Source organism: Hirundo rustica, chromosome 7, assembly GCF_015227805.2.
Source record: "Hirundo rustica isolate bHirRus1 chromosome 7, bHirRus1.pri.v3, whole genome shotgun sequence".
Taxonomy (NCBI): Eukaryota; Metazoa; Chordata; class Aves; order Passeriformes; family Hirundinidae; genus Hirundo; species Hirundo rustica.
The window spans coordinates 35,270,360-35,293,193 of NC_053456.1; the positions used below are offsets into that span (position 1 = coordinate 35,270,360).

The following is a 22,834-nucleotide window of genomic DNA, read 5'->3' on the forward strand; positions in this document are numbered from 1 at the left end:
GAAATGAGCGAGAAACAACTGTTTATATAAGCCGCCCGTGCAGATCAATTCCTGGGAAAACAAGCTGCTCCCTGTCTGCAGCAGCGGCAGCACACACCTTGAGCTGCTATAAATAGCTCCAGTGCCTCTTCCAAGGGCCAGCTCCAGGGCCTTTGTGTTGTGCTGCGGTGGAAAACTGCTCCCTAAACTGGCTGTGATTCCCACGGCGGGGAAAGCAGGAGCTCAGAGTCTCCCTGCTCCTCGGGGATTTTTTTGGGAAAGTGTCCCTTCCCTACCTCGATCTCTGCTGTACTGAATTTCATGGAATTTCACAATAGTCTGGGTGGGAAGAAGAGACGTTAAAACTTAGCCCATTCCTCACCTTGTCATGGGCAGGGACACCTTCTGGTATCCCAGGGTGCTCCAAGCCCCAGTGTCCAACCTGGCCTTGGGCACTGCCAGGGATCCAGGGGCAGCCACAGCTTCTCTGGGCACCCTGTGCCAGGGCCTCCCCACCTTCCCAGGGGAGGATTTCTTCCCAATATCCCATCTAAATCTACCCTTCTTCAGGTTAAATGCATCTCCCCTTGTCCTGTCCCTCCATGCGTTGTCCCAGGTCCCTCTCCAGCCCTCCTGGGGCCCCTTTAGGCCCTGGAAGGGGCTCTGAGGTCTCCCTGGAGCTTTCCCTTCTTCAGGTGAGCACCCCCAGCTCCCTCCTTTCCCTAAGTGCCAAATTGGTATCCAAGTGATGTGATTGATCAGCCAGAGCTCTTCAGGAATCACGTCCATGGCTTAGCTAGAAAATTCTGTGCAGTTTTGCAGTAAATGTTTGGACTTGGTGATTCTTTAAGTGGCAGTCAAAGCCCTGCCTATCAGGAACGTGACTGGGGTCAGCTCTGCAGACAGTTCCTGCTCGGTGATGGCAATATTTGCTTTATTTGGGTGACTGACATGTTTTTAATCACACAGAGCGGGAACGAAATGAACAAACAAACCCGTACTGAGTGTTTCAGCCGCGCAGAGCAGAGCCGAGGTACTGCAGCCTTGAGCCATGGCATTTGTGGTGATCTCTGGGTTTTAATGGCTGCATCCCGTGTTCCTCTTGCGGTCTGGTCACTCATTACACGGGCAGTAAAGTTCTGTTCCTGGATCGTGCCGTGAGCTGGGGTTCCAGGAGAAGCTCCTTGGAGCCAGGGGGAAAACGCTGCTGACCGTGTCAAGGACTCTGCTCTTGCTGACCTCCTGTAAATTAGGATTTGTGTATTTTACCATTTACCATAATGGTCTGCTCTCGCTGAACTCCTGTAAATTAGGATTTGTGGTTTTTACCATAGTGGAGATTTTTATGTGTTTCCATTGGAGGTGGACTGGGGAGTCTTGGGAGGAATTTGCTGTGGTGCAGGATCACTTCTTTGGGTAACTTCTCTCTGCAGCAGCAGTCTGACAGCTTACCAAAAAACAAATTTTCTTTCCACAGATTTTCTTTCCACAATCATAATTACTTACTCTTTCTCTCTTCCGTCTTCTTTCTCTTCTCTAATGCAGGACAGAGTCAAGCAAAATCTTTTAAGGGTTTTCTAAAAGAAAGCAAAAAGCCAACCTGTATTTCTGTTTTAGTTTGGGTAATTAGAAATCATCCACATGGGCTCTTCCAGAGGTGTGAACACAATTCCTTGGGCCAATGTCTTTCACCTGATATATCCAGTGCGGGATTAGATCCCTTAGTGCTGCCCCATCTTTTAAGGTTCATTAAGGTGGTGCTGTGGAACACCCTAAAAAAGATTTGCACCCTGAATAGGCTTCTCATATTTACAGAGAACACATTTTTATTGTCTGTAATTTTAAAGTGTGGCTGTTTCACAGACTGGTCCTGTGGTATCCCAGAATGGTTTGGGTGGGAAGAGACCCTAAAGCCCATCCCATTCCACTCCCTGCCATGGGCATGGATGCCTTCCACTGGACCAGGGTGCTCCAAATCACATCCAGCCTGGCCTTGGACACTTGCAGAGAACTGGGGGCAGCTGCAGCTTCCCTGGGAAGCCTCTGACAGTGCCTCACCACCCAATCCCATTGGGCAGCACGGATCCTGAGTCGGCTCAATATTTTTAAGGTTTCACGCAATCCAAGTTCTTCTGTCATTAGAAGAAGCATCTGAATAGAGGAAAGATTCTTGTGAGAACACTGTTTTAGGGAACATTGTGTGCAGAAAGGTTTTAGAAACCACACCAGGTTTAAAGGATGCCTGGCAGGATGAAACATTTGGGACTTGCTGTTTCGACTTGGAAAATTGTGGAAGGACTATTGGGTACCAAATGGCAAACTAGTTCAGTGGCCTAAAACCCTGTAACTTTTAAACTTTTGATTTTTTTAAAAATTCTTTTTAAATGACTTGATTCTTTTTTAACAGCGTAACTTGAGGTGATTCCTCATTAATTTGAAGTTCTTGAATGCTTACATCACAAAGTTTAACACTGTTGAAGAATACAGGACGTGCAAAATATTGATAGGACAAGGGTTAAGGGATTTAAGCTAAGAGGATCGATTTAGATCCCGATGTAAAAAAGAAGAGTTTTTTACATTGAGGGTGGGCAGGCCCTGGCACAGGGTGCCCAGAGAAGCTGTGGCTGCCCCTGGATCTCTGGCAGTGTCCAAGACCAGGTTGGACCCTGGGGCTTGGAGCAGCCTGGGACAGTGGAAGGTGTCCCTGCCCTAGAATGCCATGGGCTTTAAGGTCCCTTCCAACCCCAACCATTCTGGGATTCCATGCAAACAAATTGGGCAGTGGTTATTCTTGATGATGAAAAATCTGTGGTTGCGGTGGCAGAACTTCTGATGTAAAATACTAGGAAAAGCTGAAATACATTGCTTTGAAATAATTTTTTGGTCTCTCTTTTTGAAGTGTCAGTGTATGCATTAAGCATTCTGTGCAGCCGGGAAAAATGTTTTGTTTTTAATTTTAGCCCTGCTAATAAAGTCTTGTCATGTATGTCAATGAAGCAGAAAGAAAATTACTCTAGAGCTAACTGTAGGTTGTCATTAAAGTTGATTTCCTGCATTAAGCCAAAAACAAGGCAAGATTTCATTTCTGGACTTCCTAAAGATGTTAGTCACGTTGACAATTTCCTAAACCCCAGGCCCCGAGAGCTATAGAAATTTATCAAGTATATGAATGTATTTGCTCTTGTCTGTCACCTTGTCCTGATCTTCACATGTTGATCTCCTGCTGCCCTCTCTATTTTTAAAATAATTTTCTTCAGCTTCCAGCTGTTGACTCTTGCAGGCAGCTGCTTGTAGGGTCCTGCCTGCAGACTCCCTTCCTGAAATAAGAATAAGAAGCGATCTGTTGTTTAGAGAGCACAGCTGAAGGCACATCCTGCCAGATTCCTGGGCAGCAGTGCCGGGGGGCGGGGAAACTCCTGCCAGCATTGCATGGGCACTTCTAAACTTCAGGAGGGTTTGGTCTTTGAGCTGTGTTTGTTTTTTTGTTTTTTTTTTTTTTTAACGATGACTAAGCCAGAACCTGAGGAGGGGTGACAGCTGTTGTGCTGTGGGATTAAACTTTGTGTACTTCACTCTTTTGTGGTAATGTGTTTCTGAGAAATCTCTCCTTGTGTTCTGCTCCCCCTCTCTCTCTGTTTTCACCCTCAGGAGTTAGTTCTGAAATGCTGGAGCTGGTGGAATGACTTGTCCTTAGGCTGCTCCAGCTGCAGTAATGCAGAGATGTTGAAGGCGTTTTTGAACCAAGTGGAAGGGCTGCGTGTGGCGCTGGAAGCTCTTTCAGAGTTTGCCCTTCATTTAAATTCTCTTCTCCGTAGTGGAGTAGCGCTGTTTCATAGAACCACGGAATCTCCAGAGCTGGGAAGGACCCACAAGGATCCCCCAGGCCAAGCCCTGAGACACAAAGTAGAGCACGGTGTAGGTACCATGTTCCAGGAGGTGTCTGTCTGGAGTGCACCGAGCAGAGATGTTGATGTTGATGTACCCTGTCTCTGGTACTCTCTGCTTGGAGTCTCTTTTCTCCCAGGAGCCTGGGTGCTGCTGCCATCCTGGCTTAGGGTTTATCTCCAGCTAACCATAAGGCAGAGGTGGGTGGAGATGAACCCTGTGGAACTGGGAGGGAGGACCCTTCCATTGCTCATCCCCAATGGAGCTGCTTTCCCTGGGTCACTGCGGGGCAGCTGGGCCCAGATTCCCGCTGGGAGGAGAGGTGAGGGGCTGGGAAATCCAGGTGGTGCTGGATTTCCCAGGAGCCAGAGGGCTGTGAGTGATGCATGGATCTGGGCGGCTCTTTGGGAAGCTCAGGTGCAAACGTAAGCTTGTTCCAGCAAAGCTAGCTCAAGATCCAGAGGCTTTGGCCCAGATTGCTGTGCTAGCAAAACTGAAGGCTGAGGAGCAGAGGTTTGGTGCAAGCCACTGTGCAGATCTTGACAGCCTTTTTCGTGCCTAATCCGCTGAAATCTGTTTTTCCACTCCAAGGTGCTCCTTGGATTGAAGAGTGACCTCAAAAGTCATAGCTGTTGGAATTGTCTTACCTACAGTCACGTTTGTCTTGAAATGGTTTATGAGAAAATAAGTATGAAACAATGTCTTCAGTTTATTTTGTGGCGTTGGCAGGATCTTTGTACATTCTCTTTTGTCTGCTAATTGTTTGCAGGAACATAATGGTGTCATTTTCATGAGTTAATTATGGTAGAAGTTTGTTTGCTCTCTTTGTGTGTGGTACAGCAGCACAGCCCCAGCCTGCTGCTGGTGGCAGGCATCCTCCTGTGGCCCAGCAGCTCTTCCTCCAATTTCCAGCTAGGAGAACTAGGTGTTTGTGATCTGTGCTGTTTCTCTCAAATCTGTAAATCTTTTAGGCATGTTGGACTGATACTCAGAGAATATGGAACAATCCTTGTGCAGTGTGCTCCAGGATGATCCTGCTTTCCAGCCTGACCCATTCTGTGATCCCAGCTTTATCCACGCCTGTGGCTAGCTTGTGCAGAGCTTCATGAAATGCAAGGAAATGGGACCAGTTCAGGGTTGGCACAAGAGCCGCAGTTCGGGGCTCCTTCCGAAGGCCGCCTTATGAAATGGGGGAAAACATTTGTGTGCCAGCCCCAAACCAGCCTGGCCCCACTCTTGAGAAGCTCGAGGGATAGGAAAAGAGGAGGGAAAGTGTCTTTACCGTGGAGAGAGAGGGAGTAGGCTGGGGTTGGGCATGCAAAGGTCAGAGCACGTTGGTCCAACTGCAGGAATTGGATGGGCTGTGGCCATGGGTTATCCCTCAGCTCTGCTGGGATTATGCCTTTGCTTTATTTGACACGCTAATCTTCGCTGCGGAGCTGTGGGGAGGTACGGTGAGCTGCTAACTACGCGTTTGTGTCCGAAGATTTATTACCACCTGGGAAAATCCAGAATGCCTTGGTGGGGGGCGGGAAAGAGGGGGAATAACCCCTCCCTTCTGTTGAGGGGCCTGGTTTGAGTGCAGCCCCGCAGTGCTGAGTGTCAGAGCACATCAGCGAGTTCGTCCCCGTGCTGGTTTTGTGCAAGTGCCGCTCTCTGACAGCGATGAATCACCCGCTCGGCTCCTGATTTGCGTCAATCAAACCACATTTAAGGGCGCCTTTGTTTGGAGTTTGGAACACCAGGCTGGGGCGAGCGCCGCTTCCAGCGGCTCCTCTCCGGCAGCTCCGGGGACAGAGCCTGTGCTCTAAGAGGGAGCTGGGGACTTGCTGTTCTTTCCCTTCCAGCCCTCTCCTGCTGGATGCTGGCTGTAGAAATTCATATTGGGATTCCCACATTTGGGCTTCGAGAGGCTGATCCATGAGGTTTCGGTGTAGAAGCACAGGGTTTCTGCCCAAGGTTGCTGCGATGAGTGTTTTTGAGTGAAGGGATGCAGGTTTATCTTTGCATTTCATTACTTGTGGGTTTCGGTTTCTTATTTTTTCTTAGTAAGAGTTTCAATCGAATTGAAATTTCTCCAGGAGCATTTGGATAACATTCTCAGGCATAGGGGGCAATTCTTGGGGTTGTCCTGTGCAGGGTCAGGTGCCAGGCTGGATGATCCTTGTGGGTGTCTTCCAACTCAATAAATTCTGATTGTTACAGAATCCTCCTTCTCTGACATAGAAACTGTGACTGCTATGGGATCACGAGCCAGGCAAAAGCAGCACCGAAATGCAGCTCCCAGCTCAAGGGGGATTGCAAGCCTAGGAATAAGTCCTATTGGCAAACTCAGCCCTGGGATGAGACACTTGATGCTGCTGCTGCTGCTGTGGAGGAAGGCTTTTGGAGAGCTGCTAAAACCCCCCCAAAACAGCCAAACCTCACAGTCTTCTCTGCTCTTCACTACAAATCTCTGCTACTTTGGAGAGGTCTCCAAGCTGCATACAGAGCTGTTCCCAGGAGCTAGCTGGGGTTTTGTGGGTTCCCTTTGAGCCCACCTGGTGGAAGCTGTCTTGGGTAGATGGTGCTTCTCTTGTTGCATGCAAAGTCCACTGGAAGTCCTTCTCCTTCCTTTTCCACCTCTGAGTTTCCTCCTTTCACTTGTACGTGAGTGTGACCACATTCTCTCCTCTCATCTTTGCTTCCAGCCTTCAGGGCAGGTAGCTGAGGTCCTGCCTTGCTCCCATGTCCCTGTCCAGGTATTCCCTGCTCTCCCTTGTCCTAAATGCACCCCTGATCCAGTTCATTCCCAGACCACTTCCCTGCCTCTTCCTCTCTCTGCGCTTTCAGCCCATTCAAGTCTCTTCTGCCTCCCGCCCCCCTCTGGCACAAGTTCTTGTGCTCATCAAAACGTTGACCTCATGGGCTGTAGCCTTGCCAGCATAATAAGGCCACTGCTCTTCTAAGCACCTTTTTTTTTTTTCCCCCCTCCTCTTACAAACACAGGAACAATTTTTATTTTTATTTTCTTTGTTGGGCTTGCTCTCACTATTTTTCAGGCTGAAATTAGGGGATTAATTCCTGCTTTCCTGCTGACATTATTGAAAACGAGCTAATTTCGAAGTGTCAGGATGCTGATCCTTCTCTCATTCAGTTCCCAAAGAAGGTAATAAAAGAACTATAAGAATAAATCACTGTAGCAGATGCATCACATGGGCATATGGTGGTCTATTAATTCCCCGTGTTCCACCCAGATTTTAAAATAAACCAGTAAGTGTTGATAAAACACTAGAGAGCATGCAGGGTTTTTCCCTTCCGCCCATCTTTTCCTGCTCTGGACTCTCCGATGGTTAATTTTGGCAGGTTTTGGACAACCTCAGAGTTTCCCCCATGGAAATGAACACTCACAGGCCTGCCTGCCTCATTCTCCACACTTGGGGATCTTGTTCCCAGCTGGTTTTGCTCCTCAGAGGCAGTCCCTGGCACAGGCTGTCCACAGGGCAGCGGCAGAGTCCCCATCCCTGGAGGGATTTAAAAGACAAGAGGATGTGGCCCCTGGGGACATGATTTAGTGGTGGGAACAGTTGGATTCGATGATCATAGAGGGCTTTTTTTTTTTGATTTTATGGTTCTATCAAATAGGTCTTTTCTCTGCTTGGAAAATTTTGTACTAATCCTTGTCCCTGTTTAAAGGTGTGTCAGAGGTGTTTAGGAGCCCCTCAGGGAGCTGCCCTTCCTCAGCCTGGCTGGGGTGGGAGACAGGACCGGAAAGCCCTCTGGAGTCAGGTGGATCCCGAGGGCAGAAGTTCCGCTTGTGTTTATGGGTTATTCAACAAGTTCTAATCGTTTAGTGAAGCACCCAGGTGGATTTCTAGCATCGTCTAACTCACCTTGTCACGCAGGAAAAGCGGCTGCTTAATCCCCTAGCGTTTGCATAGATCCTTGACCACGTAACACCGCTTTTCCAGGCTCCCCAAACCTCCAGAATGCAGCCAAAAGCCAGAGAGGAGCTGGGGACCTGCCCAGACAGATGCTGCTGCTGCCCAGAGGTTATCGGAGCTGTAAAGCTCAGCTGTCCCAGCTGCAGGGACTGCTTTGTTTTAAAGCCCCTGCTGACCTTTGGTTTATGAACAACTGCATTTTGAAACTGGGGGTGGCTGCAGTTGAGGCTCAGGAGTGAGGAAAAGGGCACCTGTCACAAAGAGGCAGGCACACGTTCCACTGTCCCAGGGTGCTCCAAGCCCCGATGTCCAGTTTGGCCGTGGACACTGCCAGGGATCCAGGGGCAGCCAGAGCTTCTCTGGGCACCCTGTGCCAGGGCCTGCCCCCCCTCACAGGGCGGAATTCCTTCCCAAAATCCCATTTGATCCTGCCCTCCTCCAGCTTAAGGCCACTCTCCCTTGTCCTGTCACTGTGTGCCCTTGTGAAAATCTCCTTTCCTTGCTGTGTATTCCGAAAAAGCTGAAAAATCAGGAGGGAGAATGCTTTTTCCATCCTCGACTAAAGGAAAGCTTTTGGCAGTAATTCAGTGGAAATTAAAGTTAAATCTTTGTATTAGCTTGACTTAAGTGGAAATTGTTAAATACTCCAGGATGCTGTCATTCTGGAACTTAGGACTATGCTTGGAAGTTTTCTGGGGATGTTTCTGCCTTTTTTCACCATTTTCTGAGTCCTTGATTTGCTCCTCAACTTTTTTAAGCGCTTCACAACAAAAACTCTTCGTGTTGGGTTTTTCTTTTTTCTTTCACTCTTCTAAGTGCTACTTCTGAGCTCCAACCTGTCAATATTAACATGGAATCCATAGGCCAGGGCCTTCTGTTTTATGCTACTTTAGTGAGTGATGTTCCCTTTGATTTGAGAACTGCAGATGCTTCAAGAACCTTTTTACCCTTTGGCAGCAGAGCTGCTGGAGTGCTCTTGGAGGGCAGTCTGGAGCCTGGCTCCTTGCTCTTCCCAGGGATTGGACAGACAAAACCTAGTGAAAAATCAAATGATAAAATCTCATGATATCCTCAGTTGGAAGGAGCCACAAGGATCATCCAATCTGGCTCCTGGCCCTGCACAGGACACCCCAACAATCCTACCCTGTGCCTGAGAGTGTTTTCCAAACGCTCCATGAACTCTGGAAAATGTATGTATGACTAGAATTTCCAGCTGGGATTTTGACTTGAAATGAAAATGGTTTATTTCTGAGAATCTCTGCAAAGGCTCTTGTTCCTGGTACTTCAAAATACGGGTTTTAATTTGTATTGGATTGTATTAGATTATGTGGAGGGGAGTTGTTTATTATTATTTTGTTTTAATTAATAATCTTGCTGGTCTGCAGGCACAGCTGTTTTGATTCAATCAAAAACTTATTGCAGAGGCAGAAATGAGATGCAGGAGCAAGATGGGGAAGGGAAGAATTCTTACAAGAAGGCTGGAGAGGGACTTTTCACAAAGCTATGGAGTGATGGGATGAGGGGGATTGGCCTTAGGCTGAAGGAGAACAGGTTTTGGTGAGGACCTGGGGGGAAATCCTTCCCTGTGAGAGTGTGGAGATGATAATTTTGGATGTGCAGAATAGAACCCACCAGCTTGTGTTTCTGATGGTGCCCACAGAGTAAAACCAGCTTTGTCTCAGGTGGTTTTGTTCATGGTTTTTGATGTGTGTTTAGGGAACCTGGCCCAAGGTGCTGCCCCGAGTGGGAGCTGGCTCAGCTCCCCCTCTCTGGGAGCCACACTCAGATCCTGAGGTCACTTCTGAACCCCTTGTGACAAGAGAGACGTTGAGGAGCTGGAGCATGTCCAGGGCAGGGAAGAGAGCTGGGAAGGGTCTGGAGCCCCAGGAGAGGCTGGGGGAGCTGGGAAAGGGGCTCAGCCTGGAGAAAAGGAGGAGGCTCAGGGGGGACCCTGTGGCTCTGCACAGCTCCCTGACAGGGGGGTCGGGCTCTGCTCTCAGGGAACAGGCACAGGAGGAGAGGAAACAACCTCAGGCTGGGCCAGGGGAGGTTTAGGATCTTGGATATTAGGAGAAATTTCTTCCCTGAAGGGGTGATCAGGCATTAGACCAGGTTTCCCAGGGCAGTGGTGGAGTCACCATGCCTGGAAGTGACAAAGTGTGTGGATGTGGCACTTGGGGGTGTGGTTTGGGTCCTGTTCTGAAAACCCCCATTCCTGTGCCCTCATACTGGTACCTTTTTTGCTCTGTCCTTTTCCCATTACCTGAGGCACAGTGCGGGGCTTGTGGCCATGGAGCTGCCTGTGTGGTCACAACTTCATGTCCTGCAAAGTCCATCCTACCCACGAACAGTCAGGGTTTGTTTGAGCGGAAATGAAGTGAATCAAGGAGAGACCAGGCTGCAGGACACCAAACTCAAAAAAGCCCCCCGAAACTCCCCTCTCTTCTACATCTCCTTCCAAGCGTGGAGGGAATAATTCAAACTGTCTCTAATCTCACACATCTCTTTGGAGCTCCGCTTAGCCCCAGATGATGGAATTTGTGGTGGTAATCATGATTTAAGAAGCAGTACAGTAACCTGGCAGCCTGTTGATACTTTGTTCTCTTCTTGGCACACTACAGTTTTTAATTTCCTGGGGTGAAAAAAATCAGCCAAGACTTCAAGGTGCTGCTGCTTCTTCCTGCTGTGTGTTTTTTTTTTCAGGACATGGCACCAGATTGAGAGAACTGTGTGCACAGCATATCCCAAACAGCCAGGGAAACCCCCATGGCCTGTTCTGCTGCCTGGTTTTTGGAATGGCAGGGGAGAATCGGAGCAGCTAGTCCCTGTGTCATCCCCCCCTTTGGTGGGACAAGGCTCTGCTGATGGCTCTTACTTCTTTGGCTGCTTTGCTCAAAAGCTTATGGGTACTGTCTCCCTTTCACAGGCAGAGCTTCCCAAGAAAAACTGAAATCCAGCTCTTGCCCCCAAGCAGGACTAGGAAGGTGTTGTTTTAACCAGCTGCGTCCTATTTTCTTACTTTTTTTCACCTTCCCTACGGTTTGTGCTGCCCATCTCCCTTCTCACAGTAATCCCAAGTCTTCTGTCCCAGGAGCTGCCTCCTTTGCAGTCAGCTCTCAATTCCTTATCCTCTCTTTACGTTTCTGCTAGGTTTTGGTGGCTGGCACTGATCAGTGGATTTTATTGATGGTGGACAAGATGGATGGAGTGTGCATAGTAGGAGTATTCTAGGAAATAAAATTGCTAAAAGCAGAGCCGGATGCTGCTGATCTGTAGCAGTGTTGTACAAGCACATTGATGTTTTGTGCTGAAAATATCAACAGGTGATTAAATATAAAATACTTTGGATCTCACCCATTCATTATAAATGGCAGATGAATTTGTTTTGAGGCAAAGTTATTCCAGACTGGGCTTGTGGCACTTGGGGATGTGGTTTAGTGGTGGAGTTGGCAGTGCTGGGGGAATGGTTGGGCTTGGTCTTAGAGGTTTTTTCCAGCTTTAATGATTCCACGATTTGGTAAGGGACCAGTGACTGGCAGGGGTGACAGGTCTGGGGGTAGGGGGTCTAGTAAAGGTGGCTTGGGGAATGCTGCCATTTCTTGAACTCAGCCTTTCCTCTTCATGCCTGTTATTTTCCATGTTAGAAAATGAGACATGTCAGAAGGGGTAATTTGGGCATGGATGTTCTGTAGCACTGAAGGGCATTCAGGGCTGAGGAAGCCAAAGCTGGTGATACCTTCACAAGCCAAGCCCAGGAATACAAATGTCTGAAGAGGATCATTGTTACCCAGGGCTGATGATCCTTATCCAAGAGCCTGTTTCTCTACTCATATGGTCTCATAGGATGGGAGTGCTGGCAAATCATGGAATCATGAAATGGTTTGGGTTGGGAGGGACCTTAAAACTCATCCAGTTCCACCACCTACCACTATCCGAGGTTATTCCAAGCCCCATCCAACCTGGCCTTGGACACCTCCAGGGATCCAGGGGCAGCCTCAGCTGCTCTGGGCACCTTGTGCCAGGGCCTCACTGCCCTCAGAGGGAGCAATTCCTTCCCAATATCCCATCTATCCCTTTCCCCTGGCAGCGAGAAGCCATTCCATGTGTCCTGTCACTGCAAGCCTTGGGAAAATCCAGAGCTTTGAGGTTCGTGCGTGTGTTGTCAGTGGTGGATGTGTTAGGAAGAGTGTGCCTGCCTCCCTCTGGGGGCTGGATAGGAGGAGAAGACCTGCTCCAGGCTGGGGTTCCCACAGCCTGGGAACACACTGAGGCTCTGTGCGGTGCTGAGACAGCTGGGTGGAAGGGATTCACATAAATCAAGGATACCAGGAAAACAAGCACGGCATCTGCAGCACAAAGGAAAGGGAGAAGTGTGAGGCTGGATATGTGGTGGGACACTTTTGGAAGTGCCTGGCTTTCCTTCCTTCAGATGGAAGTCCAGCTGCTGGGCTGCATTTTTTTCTCTACTGCAATTCTTCATTTGGATCATTGTTTGTGCTACCCTTGAACAGCGACTGCCAAAGCTTCTTCACTTGTGTGGGCAGCCCTGGAAGCCTGTTTTCCATCTTCCAGAAGATTCCAGCTAGTTAGGGTTCTTTTGTCAATCAATTTTCTCTTGTTTACCAGGGTATTAGGAAGCTGGAATAGATGGAGTATGTGTTTTGCCTTAGGAAACATCAGCAGTCCAGTCACCATTCCAGAAATTCCTCTCAACTAGTTTTTTTCCTGTCTGTAGCAAAGCTCACAAGGACTGTGGACGCTGTAAATGTAAATCTGAAAAGGTCAAACCTCGTGTATGCCAGACAGGAGTACAGGATGACAGCGATGCAGGGGCACATTGAATTTTAAACCTTGGCTCGAGAACAAGATGTTCAAAAAAACCTGTCCAAGGACATGCCTTGGGTATCGAGGAGCAGTTTGAGGGAAAGTAGTGAGGATTTATTTGTGTTACTCGCTGGCTTTTTAGCATGCAGTAGAGAGGGATCAAACCACAGGGTGAGGCTGGATATCTAGAGAAGGTTCTATCCCAGAGGGTGCTGGGCACTGCCCAGGCTCCCCAGGGAATGTGCATGGCCCCGAGGCTGCCAGAGCTCCAGGAGCATTTGGACAGCACTCAGGGATGCACAGGGTGGGATTGTTGGTTGTGTGTGCAGGGCCAGGAGCTGCAGCGGATGATCCTTGTGGGTTCCTTTCGGGGTGTTTTCTGGCTCTGTGAGAGGCTTTGGTTTGGATGAGTCCTTGTACAGCAGTGCAGTGATGCTGGGATTAGCTTTGCCATGATGCATTTCCAATTCCAGGAGTGAACACCCTTACCCAGAGCTGAGGGAATCTCATCCAGATTGACAAATGTCAAGTGTTTTCAGCTGCTCCTTTGCTCGTGGTGCACAAAGGATGAACGATTCCTGGCTGGCTGGGTGTCGGGATGGCGGGGGGAGATTGAACTGTGGGCCAGGATTGATTTTTTTGGGGGAGGCCATTGATTGCCGGCTTGATGGGAATGTCATCGCGGCGCTGCCTCTGGCCAGCAAAAGGCAGGGGATGGATTCTCCATCAGTGGCTGGAGGAAGGCAACCCAGAAGTAGCTGTTGGTGTAAAACACTGGAGGATGCAGCCAAAACCGATGGAATTATTTGCTATTTAGAAAATTTGTAGTCACCGTGGTTTCTTATTTCAAATAACATCCAGGAAGGATAATATATTCAGCCTCACAATGTGCACTGATTCTAGGGAATGAGAAACTGAGCCTCCTGTTCTCCGTGACCAGCGCATTCTGGTTAATTATGTGGAGCCCACTCCCCCATTTGCTGATCGTATTTGCAATGTTTTCCCCTCCCATGATAAGCAGGGACCTCTTGGCTGCAGAAGTGCCGAAGGAATTCTGATGGCTTTCTGGAAGGTGCCAGCTGGAGTTTGGTCGGGGCACACAGAAAGCTATGGGAGGCATGGCTTTAAGGCGAGAAATGGGAGAGAAATAACTCCAGATTAAGAAAAAAGCCCTGAAAACAACACTCAAAATCATCCCGTTTTTGCCTGAGTACTTCTGAGTAAATGGTGACTTTAAGGAGTAACTTAAGGAGGAAACCCAAGTATCTTAATTTATGCTTTTTGACTTGCAGTGGTGAAGCAAGACTCAACGTAAAGACACAGAAATGAGCAACCTGGACCTAGTGGAAGGTGTCCCTGCCTGTGGCAGGGAGGTTGGAACTGGATGAGCTTTAATGTCCCTCCCAGCCCAAACCACCTACTCACAATTACATCTGGAGACCTCTGCCGAGTACTTTTTAGTTTTCTGTTTTCTTTTGTAACACACAAAAAGTATTCCATCATGTTCACTCAGAGGGATCCTCAGGGACTCAGAAGTCCCCTGGGTGTTGCAGCTCCTGAGATTCCCTATGAAGGCTGTCTCCAGACAGACCCGAAGCAATCCACTTATGGAAGTGCAGCTCATGAGGTGGTTTGGTGCTGTTTAGCCCCCTGTGAAGGCTGCACATTGTGGGTAAAAGTTCTAGGCCCTAAAGGAACAGACAATATTACTCATTAGAAAGCTTTTAAATTTCTTTTCTCCTCTTTGTCACATTATTTTGAACATAAAGTCCAGTGTTAAGGCCACACTTTGGGTCGAGGCTTAGCGGTGGTGCTGAGTTGATGGTTGGACTTGATGATCTTGGAGGGCCTTTCCAACCGTTTCTGCAATTCCATGATTTTGGATTGGCCTTGTGTTAAGACGGACTTGCTTCTCCTTGGCTTGGAAACAGGAGTTGCTCCTTTACACACCAGGAATTAGAAATATCCATTTTCAAAATGTGCTGTTCTTGTGTTACTGTGTTTAATGCAATTTAAAATGCTTTTACTAAAGCAAATCCGTATTACTGGTATTATCTACTATTACTATATTAGTTCGCCATAGAATAATGATCCGTTGTGGTAAGGAAAACCCATTATGCATTGCAGGAGCATTTCAGCTTGTGCGAACCCCTTATGTGCCATAAAACCGGAATAAAGGGAATTTTTGAGTGCGAGGCAGTGGTGGATTGTGCCTTTCTGGTGGCAGTGGTGAGATTTTTCCTCTGTTGGAGCTTTCCGCTACTTTCCATCATCAGGATGAGTCAAAGGAGGTTCTGAGGGTAGCTGCTGGGAGCTGTCCTTTGGGTTGGGATTAGGTGGTCTCCATCCAGAGTTCTCTGTAGAAAGTGCCCTCCTTCTTCATGGCTCTAGTTTAAGGGCAGTAATTCCTACAGAAATACTTGGTTTGAGTATTTTACAGTAGACCAGTCTTTTTGATTAATGACTCAACTTTCTTATCTTTAGTTAAAAGTAACCTTTGGTGCTTGGCACTTTTGGGGGGTTTGTTTCTTTTGAAGGTGAAGAACCAATGCTGAAGTTTGGAATATGGTCGCCCTGGAAGTGACTGGTTTTAATTGCATGATTGGTTTAATTGCTGTTTGTGTACTTCCAGGATTGTTGAACTGATGATTTTGATTTTGACCAAGCACTATCTCCAGTTTTGTTTCAAGCACCCTGGATTAGCATGTTGGGACAGGATTTTGATTTCTGGGTGCCAGTAATTTTTGTCCAAACTTTGTATAGAAACTTACTCAATTTTTACATGCATCTGCTTGAAATCTGAGCAAAGCAAGGAGAAAACTTGTCCTCCTCCCTTTCTGAGAGTGAGGGTGGCACTCAAACATGTCATTGTTGTCTTCAACAGGCATAGGGTGACTTGCAGTTCAGGCTGCTCCTAAGCACAGTCAGCTGGTCTGTGATCCTTAAAACGTTAGGCCAAAAGGATTTTTCCCTGGTGAGCCACAGATTTTATGCTGTTACAGGCTTGGATGTGGTATTTCCAAGGATGAGATTTCCACCCTGAAAGATGGCGAATGTAGCAGAAAGGGTGATGGAGCACAGGGAAAGGTTGGGGCTGGAAGCCTTTGGAGCCCGACAGCCACCGCTCCATCAAACCCAAAGCCTGATCTGCTAACCATTCTGTTTCCTTGTCTCCATATTTATTTTCCTTGATGAAAAATCCCCGGTTTTTTTCCCCCTGCTCTTTCCAGTTCTGCCATGTGCTCAGGCAGCTCCTAAGGCCAGAAGGCATCTGCTTACTTGTGAAATCCTGGATGGTTCCTGTTGCCAGCAGCGTCCAGGGAGAGCTCCAAGCCTCAGTTTCCTTTGCCTCTGTTCTCGCTGCCCTCTCTGCTGCATCCAGGATTTTTTCCTGGGTTAGCATGAGTGTAATGGGTTGCTGAGTAAGTGTCCTCACTTCTCTTTTCTGTACATCCAAAGGATCAGAACCTTTGGATGCTGCCTGCATTGGAAATAGTTCATGGGATCACAGAATCTCCAGAGCTGGAAGGGATCCACAAGGATCAAAAAGTCCAACCCCACAGACACCTACAGTCCCACCCTGTGCGTCCCTGGGAGCGCTGTCCAAATGCTCCTGGAGCTCTGGCAGGCTCGGGGCTGTGCCCATTCCCTGGGGAGCCTGGGCAGTGCCCCAGCACCCTCTGGGGGAAGAGCCTTTTCCTAAAATCTATCTTAACCCTCCCCAGAATCATCCCTTGTATGGGTCAGCCTTATTTAGCTCGTGTGCTAGCCAAACACAGGTCTGGAAGGCAATCCTTACTCTTTGCTTCCCATCGCATACAGTTTGTTCCCTCCTGGAAAGAGAGAAGCCTTTTCTTTCCGTGGCATCTCATTAGCTTGAACATCATGTCCTGTGAGCGTGTGGGCAGGAGCTGGAGCCTCTTTTGAAGCTGTGTAAGAGCCAGGCTATCTTTCAGCTGGATTTCTTCCTGTCAGTTTATTCATCCGGAGAGAAGGGAAAATTAAGCAGGTTACTGAACCTTCTCTCCTGCCTCGAAAATGTGCTTTGCCTCTCTCCCGCTGCTGGCAATTGCAGATAATTTCAAGGTGCTTTTTTTTTTTTTTTTTTTTTTTCCTCCCCCCTCCCCTCTTTCCTTGCTTCGTTCTTGTATCAGCAATCGGTTTTGAAAAACCTGCTGGGATATTAGTTTGGATCAAAGGGGCGTTCTGTCTGTGGATTTGTGTCTCTCCAGTGGGGATCTGCGCGCTCTGAATAGCGGGGGATTGGGGAGTGGCCGCGTGCCAACAGCACCGCTCCCGCTGAACGCCGACGGAGTCCTGGGGAGTTGGCTTCTTTTACTGTGCTCAAGTTCACGGGACCTGTCTCAGCAGATTAAACACCTCACTTTGATAACGCTGATCTCCTGGAGAAACATTCAACTTGAAGGGTGGAATCCTGCCTTTACCCTGTTTGCCTCCCGAGAAGGATGGAAAATTTTATCCAGTTTTGTTAAAAGGCTGCTTTAAAACTTAGGAAAAAAAGAACCCACCACCATGCAGGGAACAGGAACATTTTGCAGAATAGCTCTGGAAAGAGCCTGTTGGTTGAACATAATATTCCAGAGTGAAGTTAAATGCTTGGACTATGCTAATTTCTTGAGGACAGTCACCTTTTCAGATGGATTGCACCCTGCAGATGGTGGCAGATTGTGCCCTCCTCCACTCCTGCCAGGAGCGTGTGCTCACTGACAGAATCAAAGCAGCAAAAGGATGAAGCTCTCCAGAAGAGTTGATGAATCTCTTGCCTTTAAAATTGAAGTGCTTTGTGCCAGGGAAAATATCTATGAATATATTTATAGTCATGAACAGCGCAGTCTTGGCTCCTTCGTCGCAAGTGGGGAAATTGCTGTTCCACCAAGTCTGTGAAAGTGGAATCTACTTTTAGATCCTTTGAAATGGGAGTCTGTTGTTTTTTTATGCAGGATTTAAAAATATCCGAAGTCCAAATTTTAGAAATCTGTACATAATTGACATGAAGATGATATATGCAGACAATCTAAAGTTGGTGGATAACAGCAGGTATTATGGAATCACAGAATCCCAGAGGGGTTTGGGTGGGAAGGGACCTTAAAGCTCATCCAGTCCCACGCCCCTGCCATGGGCAGGGACACCTTCCACTGTCCCAGGCTGCTCCAGGCCTCATCCAGCCTGGCCTTCTGTACTTCCAGGGATCCAGGGGCAGCCACTGCTTCCCTGGACACCCTGTGCCAGGGCCTCTCCACGCTAACAGGACAAAATTCCTTCCCATCATTCCATCTCTCACTGCCCTCTGGCTGTGGGAAGCCATTCCCTGTGTCCTGTCCCTCCATGTCTTGTCCCGAGTCCCTCTCCAGCTCTCCTGGAGCCCCTTTAGGCTCTGGAAGGAGCTCTGAGGTCTCCTTGTAGCCTTCCCTTCTCTTCCCAGCTCTCCCAGCCTGGCTCCAGAGCAGAGGGGCTCCAGCCCTTGTGATAAGGAAATTATGTCAGGAACAGGTCGGTAGGGATGCTTTTCCTGCTGCCTGTTGTTGATCCTGGTTGGCTCTATGGGATGAGGCTAGGATGAGGGGGAAGTGCTGTGCAAAGTGCCAGGCTGATCCTGCAGGCAGCACCTCGCCTGGGCCTGGTGAAACATCAGGACACGGTGGATCCTGCAGATCCCACCTTGAGTCTCCCAGCGCCCTGGGGACCTTGGGAATGGTGGTAATGAAAGCTCCAAGCTGCGTGCTGGGGTTTGCTGTGCGCTGGGCAGGAGGAGGTGTTGGGTGGCCACCAGCAGAGGCAGCCTAGCATTATCCACTGGAGAGAGCCTGAAATAGAGCTGGGTCTGGGACACAGCCCTGTGCCTGGGAAGGTCACGCTCTGGGCACTGCCTGCCAGGGGAAATCAGAGCTCAGCCTTTTCCGCTGGACACTGGAGCTGACCGGGAGCAGAGCACCCAGGGACTGAGCTCCAACTCCTGCACCTTGGGAAATGGTCAGGACACCGCTGCTCCATGGGCCCGCACACCTCTGTGGGAGGCTGTGTTTGCCAGGTGGGTGTGGGGTGGTGAATTCCTTGGGTTTCCGTCTTTCCTGAGCTGTCCTCGGTGTCCAGGGTGCCAGAGGAGATCAGGATGATGTTGGTTCAGGTGTGTGCTTGAGCTTAGCCCTAACTTTACCTAGCTTTCCGTAGTTACTTCCTGTGGACCAAATTGAGCTGATTTCGAAAGCAGTCATAGTAAAATGGAATGAAATCCAGCATTAAATAGATGTGAGTGTTTTTCACTCGGAAGAAAAAAACAGGCATGAAAAATGAGGGTGTACATTCTCTTCTTGTAAGGTGTTTCAGCCTTCCCTGCATTCTTGGTTGGGAGGCAGTGGGGAGACTGTCTGTGAGGGGGCTCTGGCTTTCCTTGCCCAAAGGGGAAGGGAAGCAAATCTCCTGGAATGGGCAGCTCCTCCTTCTTACTGTAATTATGCCAGTTGAGTGTTAACCTCTTTGATGGAGAGGATGGGTTACTTGGAACCTCTGCTCGCTTACATTTGCATGCGAAGGATTATTCTTTTTCCCCTGGATTTCCAAAGTGACAAATCTCCTTGGTTTTGTGGGGATGAAGTCATCAGAGTCTGCTGAGGAGGCTGAAGATTGTCATGTTTGGGAGGAGTTGCTTTATCCTTCCGCTGCAAAGAATTAAGGAAAATAATGGCATAGGAAGTGGAACACAATGCTTCCAGGGTTTAGCATTTGAGAAGGTGGTGTCTTGTCATTTGGATATCAGTCTGTCAACACCTTGAGGACCACAGCTTCCTGTTTAAATGCTTCTTAGGTATTTTGGCTTCTAAGATAACTTCCTAGTAATAAATTAAATGTTGCTTTTTGTGTTAACAGCTGCTGAGCATTAGAGTCCCAGGAGGGTTTGGGTTGGGAGTGACTTTCCAAGCCTCTGCCATGGCCAGGGTACCACTCACTAAATCAGGTTGCTCAGAGCTCCATCCATCCAGCCCAGCCTTGAACTTCTTTATTTTTCTGTTTATGCTTTTACCTTGATGTTAACCAAACTGTGACCTGCTGGATTTATCTTTACAAGCTCCAGGGTAGGAGAGCAGTAACCAAGCTCTTGTAAACGGTACACTTGAGTATCTTCAGATTCTTGTGAGGTGTTTGTGTAGATTCTAGTGCAAAAGAAAGCTTGAGCCCTATCTTGGTTCTCTCTAGTGAGGTGCTGAGTGCTGGGGTGGGCTCCTGGCTTTGGTGGAACCCACCTACTGACATCTGGACCCTGGAATGTCTCTGGAACAATCAGGATTGTCAAGGGCATGAGGGGGGTTTGCTATTCCAGATGTGCCAGCCTCTTCCAGAACTGAGGAAGCCACCAGCCTGATCTACTTTCTACTTCATCCAAAGCAAGGAGTCAGAATGAAGGAAAATGAAAGAAAAAAAATACATGTATACATACCAGATCATCCTGGTGATGGTGATGCATGATGTCACCCAATGGCAGGGCAAGGTGGCTCACTTCAGTATTAGCTGTAGTGGTAGTAATCCTAGTAATTAAAAAATTACCTCAGATGGATTAACGTTCATCTAAACAGGTGTTTTGATAACTCTAACAGATCTGTGTCTTTTTCACTTGTCTCCCCTCCTCCTGTCCCCTCTTATGCCTGTGCATGGCTGCAGAGTTTTTATTTTTACCATCCACCTTTAAAGTATGAGTAAATAGTGCTTAAACCCCGGGTTTGCTTCCGTGGAGTTCCATGGACCAGGCCGAGGCACTGGGTTTTTACAGCAGTCGTAGTCGGTTCCAGTTGAAGACATAATTGGTATTTCGGCTTGATAGCTGCTGTAAATCTCAGAGAAGGGAAGGGAAGGATGCTCTCATTTTGTTAGGCTGCTTCTCTTTCGGATGCAGAGTGCATCTTCCAGCTCTCTGGGCTAATTAAAATGCCATTACAGTACATGTGGTGCTACAATACAGTCTAGGGAGACTTCCAAAAATAGATCCTTGAGTGCAGACAAATTAGAGAGGAAATATGCACTGAGCATTTTCTCATAGGTTTAAAGAGAAATAATCCATTTGCTGCCCTAATTGCTTTCTTGTAAATGTTGAAGGATTTCCCCCCCCCTCGTAAATTTCGAGTGAGTAGACAAATAAATAAAGCGTCCATGATAATTAGCGTTCTCATTACTAATATTGTAACTTGTCACACATGCTCAGTATGCAAGTCAGGATGTTCCAGTGGCCTGTGCTTAATGGTCAGGGGTGGAGACCTTTTATTCCTCAGCTAGCCTGGCATCCCAAGGCTCCAAGGGCAGTACATGATCTGGCTTTTAGATTCAGCCAAATACTCAAGCACAGCTACCCACGGACCCTCCCCAAATCCTGCCGGGAAGGAACACAGAGGAATCCTGTTTGCACATCGTCCTTCTCCCCGAGCCCAGGTCGGGCACAGAATGCAAGGTGCTGTTTATAGCGTGGCAGTGGTTACTGAGAGCAGGGGAGAAAGAAACCCCGCGTTCCTGTGCCGTGGAATTGCTGCGGGCTGCCACGTGTGACGGGGGCAGTGCCAGGACCAGCCAGGAGTTCTCGTGTGCTGCAGCCTGGGCCCCTCTCTCAGCAGCCTGATGGAAAGGGATGAGGCTCATGCTGCCTTGTAGCATCCCAGAATGATTCAGGGCCTTAAAGCTCATCCCGTTCCACCCCCTGCCACCATCCCAGGGGGCTCCAAGCCCCAGCCAGCCTAGCCTCGGACACTTCCAGGGATCCAGGGGCAGCCACAGTTCCCCAGCCTCTGAGAAAATCCCCTGCCTGCTCAGAAGCCCCTGGTCACTATTGTGCAGTGAGGAGCTGTCCAGAAGATTTATGAGCAAAGGAGACAGAAGTTGGTCGAGTGGTCTCAAACTCTCAGCGTTGTTAGAGAGCTGCTCATCCTGAAAAACCTCTCTGGGCCACTCTGTTGTCTTCTCTCAATGGAGAACAGGCTGATGCTGGCAAAACTGAGTTTTGCAGCCTCTCTGTCTCTCATTTTTAGAAATCTTCTCTCTGAGGTTTCTCCTTGATTGCCCACAGTTCCTCTTCAGGTGTTGAAGCTAAAGCTTTGGCCACCAAGGCTGCCACGTCCTCGGGGGATGACCTTGCACGTGCCCCTGTCGGCATATCCAGGGGGGAACTTGGATCCTCTGTATTGTCACTGAACGGGGAGTGCTTGGTTTTGGAAAATCCTTTGGCTTTTCCTTCTTCTGGCCTTGGCTTGGCTGGGTATTTCCCTTTTGTAGTTTTACTTTTTTCTGTCATTATCACAGCAGGAAGGTTTTACTCCTTTGTCGCTGCAACTCTCATCCATCTAGATTTTTTTTTAAAGCTTTAATTCTGCATTTCAGGCTTCAAAGGGACAAATTTGAGTCAGTAATGCTGATTTTCTCTACCTCTTGCTCCTGCTTTTCTCCCTGTTTCTCCTGCAGTTTTACTTCTACACCTCTGTAGAGCTTCTCCTCTACTCCGGGTGTCCTTTAAAGATAATTTTTAGTTGCTCATCACTTGGCTCCAGGAATTCAGGTAGGCCAGGGTGATTTGCATCAGAAAGATCTGAATACATGGAAAACTATTTAAATAACCTCTTCGTTCCCAGTTCTGCCCTTCATTTTTAAGCTCATCAGAGTTAATTATAGTCAGACTGCTTAGAGTTTTCTTTAAGACCTCATTGAATGTTTCAGCCTTCCATTTCTCTTAATTTCTTGTCTTTTTTTTTAGTGGCGAAGTTTTATTTCCCTGTCCTCATCTGGTTTGGTTTTGCCCTGGAGGGACTTGATGATTTCAGAGGTCTTTTCCAATCTTGACAACTCTCTGGTTCTATGGAATTGTTCATTTTGCTGCTTCATCTTTTCTGAGGGCTTTTATCTGTCATGTTTCTGGCTTATTCTGAACTGAACTTGTAAACATTTTTCCTTTGTTTTGCTGTTTTCACCATCTTTAAATCCTGCATGCTCAACTGCTAACAAACCTGTCCTAGCTATATTTTCTGAATAACTTAAGCAACTCTTTGGAATGGATTAAGATAAAAAAACAAAGAGTTCAAGTTTCCATCAATGAATTATGGGTTCGCCTTGTTAATTAATGAGTAGAAATGCCCATCTGGAAATCAAGCTACGTGAAATGTTCCCTGACTCAAGCCATGAATCAGCCAGGCTGCTGTCTGCTTCCCTCCAGGCTCGATGGACAGAGCACTTTG

At 48.1% G+C, this 22,834-nt stretch overlaps 1 protein-coding gene across 7 annotated transcripts in view; it reads left to right on the plus strand.

The window, feature by feature from the left end:
• Positions 1-22,834, plus strand: part of HDAC4 (histone deacetylase 4) — a 171,378-nt gene that overhangs the window by 45,521 nt on the left and 103,023 nt on the right. For 2 of the 7 annotated variants that reach the window (XM_040068882.1, XM_040068883.1), the window contains exon 1: positions 18,540-18,660. The exons of the other annotated variants lie outside the window; for them this stretch is intronic. In XM_040068882.1, coding sequence (XP_039924816.1) covers positions 18,600-18,660 — 61 coding nt within the window. In that variant the 5' untranslated portion in view covers positions 18,540-18,599. Of the gene's footprint in view, positions 1-18,539; positions 18,661-22,834 lie in introns of those variants that run through there. 7 annotated transcript variants of the gene reach the window in all.